The sequence below is a fragment of the Apteryx mantelli genome, chromosome 17, assembly GCF_036417845.1.
Source record: "Apteryx mantelli isolate bAptMan1 chromosome 17, bAptMan1.hap1, whole genome shotgun sequence".
Lineage (NCBI taxonomy): Eukaryota > Metazoa > Chordata > Aves > Apterygiformes > Apterygidae > Apteryx > Apteryx mantelli.
This window is the reverse complement of record NC_089994.1, coordinates 15464234-15477714: the sequence shown is the minus strand read 5'-3', so window position 1 is coordinate 15477714 and position 13481 is coordinate 15464234. Positions and strand designations below refer to the sequence as shown.

General features: G+C 52.1%; 1 protein-coding gene across 11 annotated transcripts in view; it reads right to left on the bottom strand.

Moving 5' to 3' along the window:
• NCOR2 (nuclear receptor corepressor 2) overlaps nt 1–13481 on the bottom strand; it is a 287903-nt gene that overhangs the window by 114389 nt on the left and 160033 nt on the right. For all 11 annotated transcript variants that reach the window (XM_067307243.1, XM_067307251.1, XM_067307252.1 and 8 more), the window contains one exon: nt 11290–11342. In XM_067307243.1, coding sequence (XP_067163344.1) covers nt 11290–11342 — 53 coding nt within the window. The remainder of the gene's footprint in view (nt 1–11289; nt 11343–13481) is intronic.

Here is a 13481-nt window from a genome sequence, read left to right as displayed (position 1 = left end):
CGCTACATCTTCATTCTCTTTGACTTTGCCTTGAACACTTTGATGCAAAAATAGACCTTGATTTCCAAGGCAGAGCAAGCAAGTGGCCCTTGCAACTTCTCCTACAGATGGAAACCAGCAGCTAACGGCTGGAAGCGGATTCCCGTAGCCCAGCTCAAGCCATTAGCGCACATCGCCCAAAATCCCTGGGTACTCCCGCGGACAGGCAGCGGGAGCGCCAGCAGCACTCACACCCGTGTCAAAGACGAGGCTGAAGGCTTCTGCGTCCCCCCGGATTGCAAGCACTTGGATCTGCAATGATTTTTTGAGCAAGGGCTTGAATATCAAACCACGTCCCTTGACTCCGTTTCAGAAATCAAGGTGCCACTGATCAAGGGGGGAAAAAATAATAAATCCCTGCAGAGGGGCTTCTTCTGCCGTTGCTCCTTTTCGACAGCACACTCACAAAGGCCCCACTGCTGTTCCGGGCTGCACTGCACCGAGCGGAGGCCGCCTCATTAGACGTATTAACAAACATCGCTGCCAAAGGCTTCTCCCTGCGGGATCACACAATCCCGCTGCCTTTTGTCTCCCTGTCCACGGCACACCCACCCAAGAGCCTCAAAGCGGCTTGCAGGCAACCGCTGAATTAAACCTCACCACTCATTGCCCGGGAAGCAGCAGTCACTTGCCTTAAAAGTTAGGGAAACCGAGGCGCAGAGCTGCAGGGCGGCAAGGTCAGTCCAGCTGCATCCAGCACCGTTTGCTGGCCCCCGGGCACCAGCCGGCCCTGCAGCCACCTCCGCCACCCGCAGCCTCTCCTCCGCTCGCATCTCTTCACCCCGAGCGCTCCAGACGGGGCCCCGGCTCCTCGCGGGGCGCCCGGTGAGCTTCCTCGGCCAGCTCCGGTGCCGCAGCAGGCAGCGATGCCTCCCTCCAGGGACCCCGTCTGCCAGCGTTTGCTCCACGGCTTTCATTCAGTGTGAACAAACTCCGATGGGAGACTGCGCCCAAAAGACACATTCCCATTGTTTGTTTGTTTACTCTAATTCAGTGGAAATTGTGATTTTGGGAAATTGCTGCAGTGATGCTAATGATGACAACTTTAGCAGGGCCCCAGTCTTACTCCCCAGCCGCCGGCCTCCCAGGGTGCTGGGAATTTCAGCTGAATACGACACCCCAGGCTCCCTTTGAGGGCGAGGGGAAAACACAACAGAAAAGCATGAAAAGGTTGCTAATCAAAAGGCAAATTAAAAAGCATCCAGTATTTGACGCTCTTTGCATGATCTCGTGATTATTAAAGCGCTCCCACGATTTCCCAGGGGGTCGCTGCTCGGTCTGCCCCACGGGCATCACTCTGCAGCGCGCGGCTCCCCACGGCGGCTTTGCCCCCATGCACAGCGGAAAGCAAACCCGCCCCCCGGGCAGCAAACCGCTCCAGCCTCTCCGCCTCACCCCACCAGCGTGCACGAGGGAGAAAAGCAGCTCAGCAGTTTGAGCCGCCAATGCGCTCCGACGAGGGTGCGTCACGGCTGTCAACCAGCCGAGCTGCTCCAGCAGGGAGCCGGGGCGAGACGGGCTCGCGCCCGCTAATGGGATTTCAGCTGCAGCCGCTCAAGGGCCCGGTCCTCTTTTTCACGCGCCAGCCTGGGCAACCTCCGAGAGCAAGGCAGGGGCTTCGACACTGCTGCTGCCTGGTCTGCCGCAAAACTTCTCAGGAGACAGGAGAGTAAATGAAGAAAATTAGAGGCTCTTACCCAGCTGATGTGTTGTCTCGAGTTTTGCATTACGGCTGACCTTGAGAATACTAATACAGGCAAAGACTTAATGGCTCTGCAGCTGTAAAAATCAGGAATGCCTTGAAAGCAAGCGCATATTTACCACTACCAGGGCTGAAGTAATCAAAGAGTGAAAGGATTAAAAACAACAACAAAGCCCCCTCATGCCCTAAATGTTTTTGTCACTTTATCTTTTTTTTGTGTAAGGTCAACCATTCAAAGGTTAATACAATCTTGGTAAATATAAATACGCTTCACAGTTTATCTTGATACATGTACCGCTGTTACTTAGAAACCATTTGCAGAGAGGTTAATTCGGGCCACATGTCTCAGAAGCACATGCTGTGCTCCCTGGGCAAATCAAACAGTGAAGCAAAATTCCTGCGGCACAGCCCGGGAAGGTAAAGGCTGTCCTGTCCGCTAGCAGAGCTCGAGCCTCGCACAGAAATAACGACGTGGAGCAGCACGTCAGCAAGGTCACCGCTGTAACGCGCCGACCCTCCTTCGTCATCCTCATCAAGGGCCCAAACCCTTGCAACTCCCCACCTGCAGTTTGGTGGTGCATGGGAAAAGCAGGATATCTGGAGACCTGCATGGCCTTGGTGACTTGAAGTCAAGCACTTCACGACCAGAAAGCATGGGGGTAGAGAGGCTCTTTAGCTAAAGCAACAGTGACTCTTGTGGCCGGTTTTAAGTACTGCTGTGCTGCAGAAGCAAGACGCACCACACACCGTTCTGGTTCAGGCCAAAGCATTAGCTCCTCGTCCTGTCCTTGGCAGTGCTCAGGCAGCTGCTAAGGGAGCAAGTGTAAAGCTCGGATGGACACAGCAAGACGTCGAGCCCTCCCAGGTTCTGGCAATCTGGGGTTTCGGGACTGCCAGATGGCGTATCCACATCTTTGTGTTCAACAGCCCTTGATGGACCTCCCTTCTGTGAGTTTGTTTACTTGCTGTTCGAGTCCATCCACATTTTTGTCCTCCCTGCCACCTTGCGGCTGCAGGCTCCACGGCTGACTGATGCATTTATGAAAAAAGCCCTTCTTTTCTGGTGAGCTTAAAGCTTCTGCCTGGTATTTCATTTAATATCCCCTAGCACCTGCCGCTATGACACAAGGAATATGCATTTCCCACTCACCTGCTCTAGCACAGTCCCAATTTTATACATTTCCAACACTTCCCTCTAAAGGTAGCTCTTTTCCAAGGTTGAGGACACCATGTTCATTTACCTTCTCCATACCAAAAGCTATCCAGCCCTTTGGTCCCCAGAGGAGCTTTTCCTACACTTCCTCTGCACCGTCCCTTTCCGAGGAGAGGGGGAAAATTAATCAGTGAATGTTAAACAACCTCCTCGGTCTCCTGTAAAGAGACACTGAATTTTAGGGGTACTGGAGACCCCCAGAAACAGTCATCTCCAGCCCTTCTGCCTCAGAGCCCGGGGAGGTGGGAATCTGCCCTTCAAGGGGCATAAAGGCAACAGCACCACCAAGCACTCGGCCACCGGACAGAGCCCCGGAAATTACAGCTCAGAGCCATGCTCAACTCCGTGCTAAGGGGTATGGCCTTACGGCACGAGAAGTGCCGGAGCCCAAGGCTTCTCCTCCTCCCTAACTGCTCTGCGAACGCCTCAAGGTTGTCTCTTCTTGCTGCTGGTGAACTCAACTGGCAGTAATCTTCCATCCCAGGAGGACGAGAGAAGCTGTGCCTGCTACAGAGGCTGTGGGCACTCTTGGGTTTTTCGCGTGGGAGGCCCATATGTTCGCAAGTCGGGGATGGCAGTGGCTCTTGGGAGAGGCGAATCCCCTGCTTCAAGGGCCAGGCACACCTGAGCCCAGTTCCCAGAGCCAATCTCCAAACCGCCGAGCACCTACGTAAAATACATCTCGCGCTCCACGCAAAGCAAAGGGAGCGAGGAAGCCCTCTGAAAGCAGCCACTTCCACCTTAACTGGCTTGGCACAAGGTTGTTTTTGTTTTTTTGGCTTTCACAATGGAGCCAGTCAAGGAGAGAACCCGTAACTCTGACTTTTGAGTTATTTGGCTCAGGTCCACATGAATTACTTGGCTGGAATCCTTCTGGAGGTTGTGATCTTAAAAGGATGTGTGCGCACGCATGTGTGTCCGTGTTGGTGTGTACATATATGTGGATGCTGCCAAAACATTAGGATAAGGCTCCCAAGGATAGATAGATCGATGTAGTGCAGCACACCTGGCCAAATCTGCCTGCACAGACCTTGAGCCAGTGCAAGAAGAGATGAAAAGTGGTTTGCTATTTGATCAAAACTAATCACGGGTATTTAATTACACAGGAACATCTTTCATCAAACAGCCAGTGCAAACAAAGTAGGGATCAAGCCTGCAAAGAGTGACGGGAACGAGGCTGTGAGCAGCTGGCAAACCAATTGCACAGTGAGATTTATCATGCAGGCAAGGGCCGGAAACTGAGAAGCCTTCTGGCAACTCGAACCAAACAAAACACTGCCAGTAAGACTGGAGATCTTTAAATCACGGGATCCATGGAGCATAGCAAGAACTTCCCAAGGTTAAACCGACCAAGAAGTAACAAAAGAGAAGTGCTCGTGTGAACAGGAACGGGTGCCTCCCATGACTCCAGGTATGCCTGATCCTGAGCTTTCCTGCGACATGCTGCAGCTCAGGGCAGTCTCTGATTTCCTACATCTCTGGCCGCAAGATGGCCTGCAGAGAGGGCAGGGAGCAGGTCATCCTTTCCATGGGTCATTCCACTCATTCATTTCCTTGCTCTGAAATGGCCAGAGCACACAGCTGCACCTGGGAATATAGTATAACCTATTAACCCCGAGGCAAGTCACATTCCCCTGAAAGCCAACTGTTTGGAGCAGTTTCCTTGCAACACTCAGAAACACTTTCTGGGGAAGAAAAGAGAAGATGATCTTTAGCTAACTCATTCCAGAGCCTTTGAGCATTGGGATGGACTAAACCAATAGCACTGTTAGTGCCACTGAAAATGGAGCGACATAGGTATGGAACTTTGGCTGTACAGTCAGGCAAGCCAAATTAGTGCCCAGAAACAATAGTGAAGGGAAAGAAGCCATTCAGAGGTCTGCCAGCTTCCCCAAATCATGTCCCGCAGGTCCAAAATGCTTCAGAGCTCCCACGCCATCAGTATAATTCAGTAGAATTCATCCATTAACGGCATGGAAAAGTTTGTGCTGATAATCCACCTGGCGGTCCATGTGAGATTGTTGTGCTCCAAGGAGGAGATGCCTTGGGAAACTTGGGATCCTTGTTATCAAAGCCTATCACGGCTGAGTCCCAGCACAGTCTGTCCCATTCCCTGCAGGGCCATCCCCTGGTGAAAATGTTCCCACTGAGATGCTCAAATGACCCCCCTGGGCAGCTATTACATTCCCAATGATGGTTCTTAACATCAAATTAGAAATTAATGTCCATCCTCTTTAGCATCTCTGAGCTTAGGACCAAGGCAGGACAAGTGCGAGCGCAGAAGCACTTCTGGTGATCACAGTCGGGCACACATCCTATGTCCTTGCCTTTCCTTAAAGCCTACATTGATACTGCAAGCCCAAGTGTTTCAGTGTGGCCCACACAAAACCAGCACCTGCCTTGGCACTGGCAAGAGAAACAGGGAAAAGGTTGCAGCATGCGTCTCCGTCATTTAGTCATTCATCACAAGGTAATACTTCTGCCCTAGCACATAGAAATAGAGAATAAAAGAGACGAGAAGCCTTGAATGGGATGTGCGGGGAGCTGCTAGGTGAATTTCTAATGAGGAAAATGTCTACAAGCTTTAATAAAAAAGACCTGAAAGAGAATGTGCTAGTAGTGACAGGGTTTGGAAGAGCATTTGTGTTACATGTCAGGCTTGTACTATGAATTTAGAAGCAATCCATTGCTACTAAAACCCGAAAACAAAACAGCCAGTAATGAAAAGATGACTTAAATCTTACAAAGTGACAAGTGATTTGGAAGGCTGTAGTTAGTAGATTTTCAGAAGGAAGCTGTTCTGCTCTTTTTGGAAAAAGGAAGATGCATTAGAAAAAGAAAAGTTATTCAGAAGCCCCTAAACCTGTCTGAGAGTTTGGACTTATGATTTCAGCTCTGCAGAAGCAAGGTTCATCCCCCAAAAAAGCCATCAGCAGCAGTCAGCCACATAAATGTGCAAGTACTGCCAGTACACACAGCTTTGCTGTCCTTGGATCTAGAAGCGCAAGAAAACCAGAACCACATAAACCTCAATCCGTTTGCTGTGACTGCACACTCAGACCCTGGTTCTCTGACACCTCTGCAAGCGTTTCAAGGCAACACAGCTTGGTTTCACCCCAATATTTCTGTGTTTCAGCATAACAGGTTTGAAGCAAACAGCCTCTTGCGCATACTTACCCTGGGCTTTTCAGTTTTCCTTCTGTGTGCTTTTTCAAGGTTCAGAAGCTCATATTTTGCTTTCAAACACAAATCCCACAGACTATGATCTCAACGTGACTGCTTGGGAAAGGGAGGGAGGAGAGTCCTACCGGGCTGTTTTTCATGGCCGACTGAGTCAAAATCTCCTGAAGGAGAGATGAAGGCCCCCTTGGAGAATCTCTCTCCAGGCAGACAGCAGGTATTTGATCCTGCTCATGTGAACAACATCCTGTCGTTTCTCAGACACTTAGAGGAAAGAAGGTTAATACCTTGGGTGACAGGCATCTGAAGAATAAGTAAAATTGCTCAGGTGGGATAGGAGGGGCAGCTCTCATCCCTGTACGTCCAGCTGGCAAAATACTGCAATGAAGAGACCCAGAGGAGATGCAATGGTGCTTAACTAGTGGAGAATTAGGTGTCCTTTGCATCTGTTGCTGTATTTCAGCAATGTCTAAAAAAAGCAATGAGAAGACTTTGCAGACCCCTAAACTTGTGCGGAATCATTCCAGTGGCCTCCAGCCATCTTCGGGGCCGCGGTACATCCTGAAGGAGCCTGGCAGCATGTCGCAAAGCCAAGCAACTCACACCGTGAAAGACAGCCCACGCTGTCCCCATCAAAACAAGGGGGACTTTAAACGTTGCCTCGCTCTCTTCTTTCTTGATGACAGAGTGGCAGAGCCTTTTCCTCCAACAAAGCCAGTATTTCAAACACATCAAACCACAGACGATTTTAAGGTAGGTCAGGTCTTCGGCACAAACCACTCAGCAGTGCTTTAGCTCATGCAGCAGACGTAGCATACAAAATTAAGCAGGTTTGCTCAAAGCCTGCCTTCATAGGTGAACCAAATGGACCCAAGCAGACGGGTAACAGAACACAGCAAGGCAGTTAAATAGGACTTAAAGGCTTTTGAAATCGCAAACATTGGAATGAACTGGGGCATGAAATTAATTTTAACTGTACTGAATAGGAGACAGGCCATAAAACTCCATGAAAATAAGAGACTGGTAACATTTTAGGAAGAGTAGAAATTCTCCCTGTAACTTCCTTGCCAGCTCTATTAGCATAAGTGACTCATCCCAATTGAAAAGCAAAGCAAACAAGCAGGAAGAATTAAACTAGTGTTGCAGCTCAAAGGATATCACTGTAGAGAAATCGAGGAATCACGGCTTTTGTGATATCCCCATGCCATCCCACTGACCCTTGCAAATGTGCAACTGAAAAAAAAAAACCTGTCCCAGGAAAAGTGTAAAAAAAAAAATTTTTTTTTCAAATAGAAACAGCCTGAACATCCTTCCATGCCCAGGTACGAGGCATCTAATCAACTTCACATGGTATGATTTTCTCTTTAGCACAACAGAGTCATCTTACAATGAGATCTTGTGGACAGAATCACAATCTAGATTTTTTTCAGCCACATGCCAAAGGCATTATTCATTATAGCTAAATTTGCTCATGGTGAAGTTGTTCAGAAGAATCTGCATTCAGTTACACCTCAGCAGAATGGTGGTGTCCTGGTAGTTGTCCATCCAGTGCTTTAATGCAACCAGCTGATCTCTCCAAGCACCCAGCTCATGTACTTCATCTCCTACTGAAAGAGCCACCTCCAGGCTAGAGGATGGAAGCTGCTCGTCTACAGTAGGACAGCACAAATGTTTTAAGAGTGAGGAAAGAAGAAAAAATATCTTCAAATGCAGCCAAAGGAAAAGTTGTGGGTAAGATTTGAACATCCATGATTTGGTCAAAATGCAGAAGTTTAATACCTTTTCCTCTCAGAGAAAACACCCTGAAATACTTGCTTCCAAGAGTCACTAAAGTCTTGATTTTTAATATCTGCCTCCCAGCTGCCCAAATATCCTGTAATGTGCATCAGGACACAGGAGATAGGAGAACAGATCAAAACAACTTCTCCACATGGTCATCAACAGGTAGCAAAGCAAAATTCAGACTCCAGGACCTCTGGGACAGGCCCACGGTCAAAGGAAGAAAGCATCTGGAACCCAGATAGTTCAAGGGCCTTTCGTTGACCTAGATCTGTGAATGCACTTGGCTGGCATCAATAACCAGCTGAAGACAGCTAATTGCAAGGTTTCTGCAAGGAGGAGATGGAGGCTTTTCATTAAAACGTGTGGTTTCCTTTCCATGTTTCTGCAGCATTAATCACAGCGAACATTAACCCTGAGACTGCCTGCTTCAATCTCTCCTCAGTTTATCATCACCACCGCTACAGCCACAAGGGACGAGTGCCCACTGTGGGATTAAACAACCCTACAGAGGCCTAAAAGTGAAGGTCTGGAGAACAATGCCTGCTCTACAGACTCTAGAAGCTGCTTTTGACAGCACTTCACGTTTCATTAGCAGCTTCACTCCTGACCTGCGCAGTCAGTTCCCTCTTGTTTGTGCCTGTCTTTCACACAGCAACAAAGGACAGGAAATCATTTAAATCACAGGAAAATGTGATCACGAAACCACAAATATTGGCAGGGGAATGGAGAGTGGGTGAAGTATCTGGAACTACTTTTAACTCATTCTTTCCAAGGACAAAACTAGCTAACAGCTTGCAATCGCCACCGTCAGTGCCCAGCTTGCACTGGCCAGGGAGCGTTCCCAGAAAAGATGGGGATGGGAGAGACGGTGGCTGCCACACACCCCTGCTGCCAGGGTAAGTCATGTGCAACGTGCCAAGTATCTCCTTGGGCCAGCACGCAATTCTGTGCAGGATGGGGTCTCCATCATCGGCCCCCAAACCAACAACAAAACATGCCCGCTTCCCAAAGCAGTGGGCTGCAAAGCCCTCCCAGGGAGCGCAGACCCTCTGCCAGGTATTATCGCTCTTCCCAAGAGCAGAATCGTCGTCTACGTTGGTATTCACGGGTGGAATCAGTAAGCTGGAGTGGGTTGCTCTGGTTTGGTTCGCTTATTTAATTATGTGCACCTATGAAGGCACACCTGAGCGCAGCGTGCTGTGGGGGCAGCCAGCGTTAGGGGCAGACGTCCACCTGGCCCCGCGCACCCTCCCTGCACCCAGGGCTGCCTTCGCGGCACTGCGTCCGTTGAAGGCAATAGCCAGAGAACTTAAAAACAGGAGGCCCAAGCCAAAGCCCATGAACGTCAAACTCCCGGGGAGGCCTTGCCTGAGGCTTCTGGCAAGGTCTGGCAAGCCCGAGCAATCAGAGGTACAGGCCCTACCAAGGGCAGGTTTGCTGGTGCCCCCGGAGCCGCGGGCTGCCCAGGTCCCTCGGGACGGGCTGCTGCTGACAGGTGATGCCCTAATCCCTTTCTGAAATGGAAATCCTGGAATGAGAAGGTCAGAAAAGGGGCTGTCTGGAGCAGGGAAAAGGGAGACCTAGCAGACCAACCACATGAGCTGAAAGGGGAAGACGCAAAGGAAGTGTCTGGAAGCTGAGAGCCACTGAGAGGTCTCCGAAGCAGGAAAAGAAACCACCGCCTGTCAATTCCTCTGTTTGCTTTCCCTCCCCGCATCAATGCTCTCCATCCCTCCGACCGACCAAAAGGAGGAGATGCCTCCCTACGCCGCGGGAGCACGTGGGCACCGGCTGCTTGCAGCGCGCGGGGGACGCCGCGCACAGCCCTCGCGTTCAGCACTCCGGCCCAGCCCTGCCCAGGCACCAAAAGGCTCGCCACGACGCTGGGTTCGAGCATCTACCAGATCCTCTTCCTCCTCCCCACGCACTCTGGGGACAGGCGGCATTAAACACCAGCAGCACCTAACACAACGCAACGCAGCTCCCTGAGCCCCGGCAGCAGGACGGGAGAGTAGGGAACGTTAGTCCTGCCACTGCGATCGCCCGGCATCAATTAACACACTGCTGAAAGCAGAAGATTATGAATTTTTGTCGACAGATTATTCGAGATGATTATCAGCAGCTGACTGAGCCCCTACCAGAGCAGACGCACTGCGGGCAGCACCAGGCAGCACGTCTAGAGCAGTCAGCTGTTCATTCAAGCCAGATACAAGTTTCAGATCTGGTTTGATTATTTAAAATTTCCAACAATAACCACAGTTATCGCTATTCTCATTATCTGTTATATTTCTTCTACGTTCAGGAAGTTACTGTCGTTATTAAATGCAAGTTGATGATTAAATCATGTATTGAGGTGATAAGTCATAAATTACACAATTGCCAAGTCTCAGTAAGTATCTTTGAAATAAACAGTGGTTCTTAGACATTCAAGAGGTGCTTCATGAAAATCTAGTTGTAATTGCAACTTTTAATTTCACCCCACCTTTCCTGCACGCACGCACACACACAAGCTGGCAGTTGATTTCGTACTTCAGTACGTGCAAAATAAACAAAAAAAAGCGCCTCACATTTCATTTCCTTCCAAAATACCCGTGAGCACGAGCATCACTCAGAAGCAAGCCCGAGCGTGGAGCTCGGAGCGGGGCCCCGCGCCATGCCGGCCCCTCTCCCAAAAGCCCTGCGCCCCGGGCTGGGGCCATCCGTCCCGGGGCAGGCCCCGCACCTCTGGAGGAGCCAAATCCATCTCCGTAACCGTGCTGCTCCGGCCGTGGCCTCGGGTCCGCTCCAGAGGAGCGCGACGGGCCGGGAGAAGGCAGGTGAGCAGCGGCTGCGCACGTGGGCTCGCATTACCCAGCGCCTTTCCCCTGCCACCACTGCTCCGTGGCAGGGCGCTTTTCCTAACATTTGCTCGCGGATTATCCGCTTCCTCCTCAGTGCGGCTCAGCAGCTTGCCCCAGCCGGCCGCAGAGCCTCCAAGCGGCTGCGTTTGCCGCCTGAGCCCTGCGGCTTCAGCTCCTGTCCCTCCTTGGCTCCGAAACGCGCTCCTGCACGTAAAAGCGCACTGCAAACTTGCGCTGAAGCCCGCTCAACTACGGCAAACGCTCTCTGCCGACGCACCAAGAGAGCGGCCAGGACCGGTTCCCCCGGGAAATCCAAGCGCACCTTTAGCATCCCGCTAGCGCCCCGGCTCCCGGCGGCTGCACTCCGGCAGATGCTTTGCTGCTCCAGGCCCCAGCAGCAGCTCTAAAAGGGTACGCGCTAGGTCTTGGCAGCCTTAAGAGGAAACAAGGACTGGGCGCAAGCTAGCATCTCTCCCGCTCCAGCCTAATGTACAACCTGACATTTAAAATAGCCTTTATTGCCACGTACTTACATTTTAATGTTTTCATGGTACTGCCTGGTGTCTGAAGGCTGGTTGTATAATGGCTGAAATAAATAAGAAAAATGAAGGCATGAACGGTACAGTCTGACATTTAGAAACTTCAACCCGTCAGCAGCGCCGCTGCCTCAGCGTGGGCTCCCGTCTCCCCGCGAGCCGCTGCGGCCCAGGCGCGCGGCGCCCGTCCCCGCGCCCCCCAGCCCACCCGCCTCCCGTCCCCGCTCCTCGCGCCGCTCCTCCGCTTTAATACTGGCGGGTGCCGGCTCCTCGCGGCGCTGCTTGAGTCACGGTGCATCCCGGCTCAGCCCGTGGGAGGGCAGGCAGCGCTCGAGCGAGCTGGCTCAGAACAAGCAATTTGCTACGTAATACATATAAACACTGCGCGGCGGAGTACGTGGTTGTTATTCGCTTGTTGAAAATGCAGTGCGCTTTGGAACATATGACACGGGGGAGGCGAGGGGAAAGGGGGGCTCGGGGAGCGGCAGGAGACAGGCTGCGCGCTGCAAATTGTTATGTCTACTCGAGAAGAGCCTGCCGGAGCTTGCCGAGGGAGCCAAACGCCAACAGCCGCGGGGCGGACCAGCCTTCGCCCCTGCGGTTCCCGCAACGCCAGGGTGGGTCGGCCCCAGGAGATCGCTTCAGCTCCGGAGCACCTCGCAGCACCCGGACAGCGATGCTCTTGGCTCTGTCCATCAGCAAGGCTCTGGCAGCCCGAGGGTTTTGTCCATGGTCACCCAAAATGCCTCTGGCAGAGCCCCAGGAGCCTGGTGGTCTCCAGATCCAGGTGGGAGCATCCATTATGGGGTTGCTCTCCTCCCTGGACCCTCAGTGAAGAGGCACCACGTTAGAGCCCTCCGTGGGGCCTCGGGAGAGCTGGATCCATCCCTGGATCCATCCCCAGATTGCTCACACTCGCCTGACCACCTGCAGCCATCCCTGCCCGTGTGGCTCCTCTCCCTCCCTGCCTGTGGGCTGAAGGCCCTTCAGGAAACCTCCACGATACAGGGAGAGAAAGGTGCGTATGGACCACACTTGGTCGTACCCCTGCGATCATCAGCTGCGCCAAAATGCCACCCTTCCCCGGACATGGGGACCGAGTCACCGCAGCTCAGGCCGTGCCGAGAGCCACCATCAGCTACTGAGCGGGAATGCCTTGAAGATGGGCTGTGCAAGCTCAGCAACGCTCCTCCGCCCCTGCCCTGGCAGCAAGGAGCACGCAAATCCCCAAGGCCTGGGACACGGATGGGAGGAGGGAGCCGGCACACCGAACGCAGCCCGGCCGCCCCGTGCACCCGGGCTCCCATGCCTGCCGTGAGCCTGGCGGCCTCCTCCCACCACGACCTGCCACTCCATCAGCTCAGGACAAGTGCCAGGCTGGACCGAAGCGACAGGACAAGGTTTCAGCTTCTTCCCAGGTCTCCAGCATCTGCACCACCCCTCCCAGCACAGCCCTGACACCCGTTGCTGCACCTATTTTCAGCCTGGGTTTCTGCTTTAACACAAACAGCAATAAGCAACCATTGTGCCTCGCTCACCTTGCTGTGCAAGGCACGATCCCAGCCACCCCAGCCAAGAAGGAAGAAACCAGACCAGCTCTGGCACAGGGGATGTATTTTTTTTAATCATAAGTCAATCCAAAGTTCTGCATAGTTTTAGCTGGTGCCAGGCCAGGCTAAAGCAAAAGGCAACCTGGGACTGCTCATGGAGCAGAGACACGGCATATACCATGTCACCAGGTTGCGTCCCCATAAGCGGGCTGGAAGGGCATTCGGGATGAATCCCATAAAGGCTTTTCTAGTTACCAGCTAAGCCGGCATGATTTGTGTTAATAAAAGCCTGCATGACCCAACCATCAACAGCAACTGGTCTCCTAATGAACGCACCTCCTGTCTAACCACAGAAACACCGTCCAACTTTTCCGTCAGTTCATCTGTACGCTTTCACGGAACCAGCTGTGAGTGATTTAACATCTGTGGCCAAACACAGGCAGGGGGAACGTGTGAGGGCTGGTTCCTGGCTGAAGGTAGTATCCTGGACCAGCACATCTTCTCTTTGCAATCACATGGCTGAGGCCATGGGATCCACTCGATTTCACCAGAGATTAAACTTATGAAAAGGGCGAAACACCTGCTGAACAGAGGCTGTCCTAGCCTTTGTGCCTCGCATCTGCATCCCGCTGTCTTCTA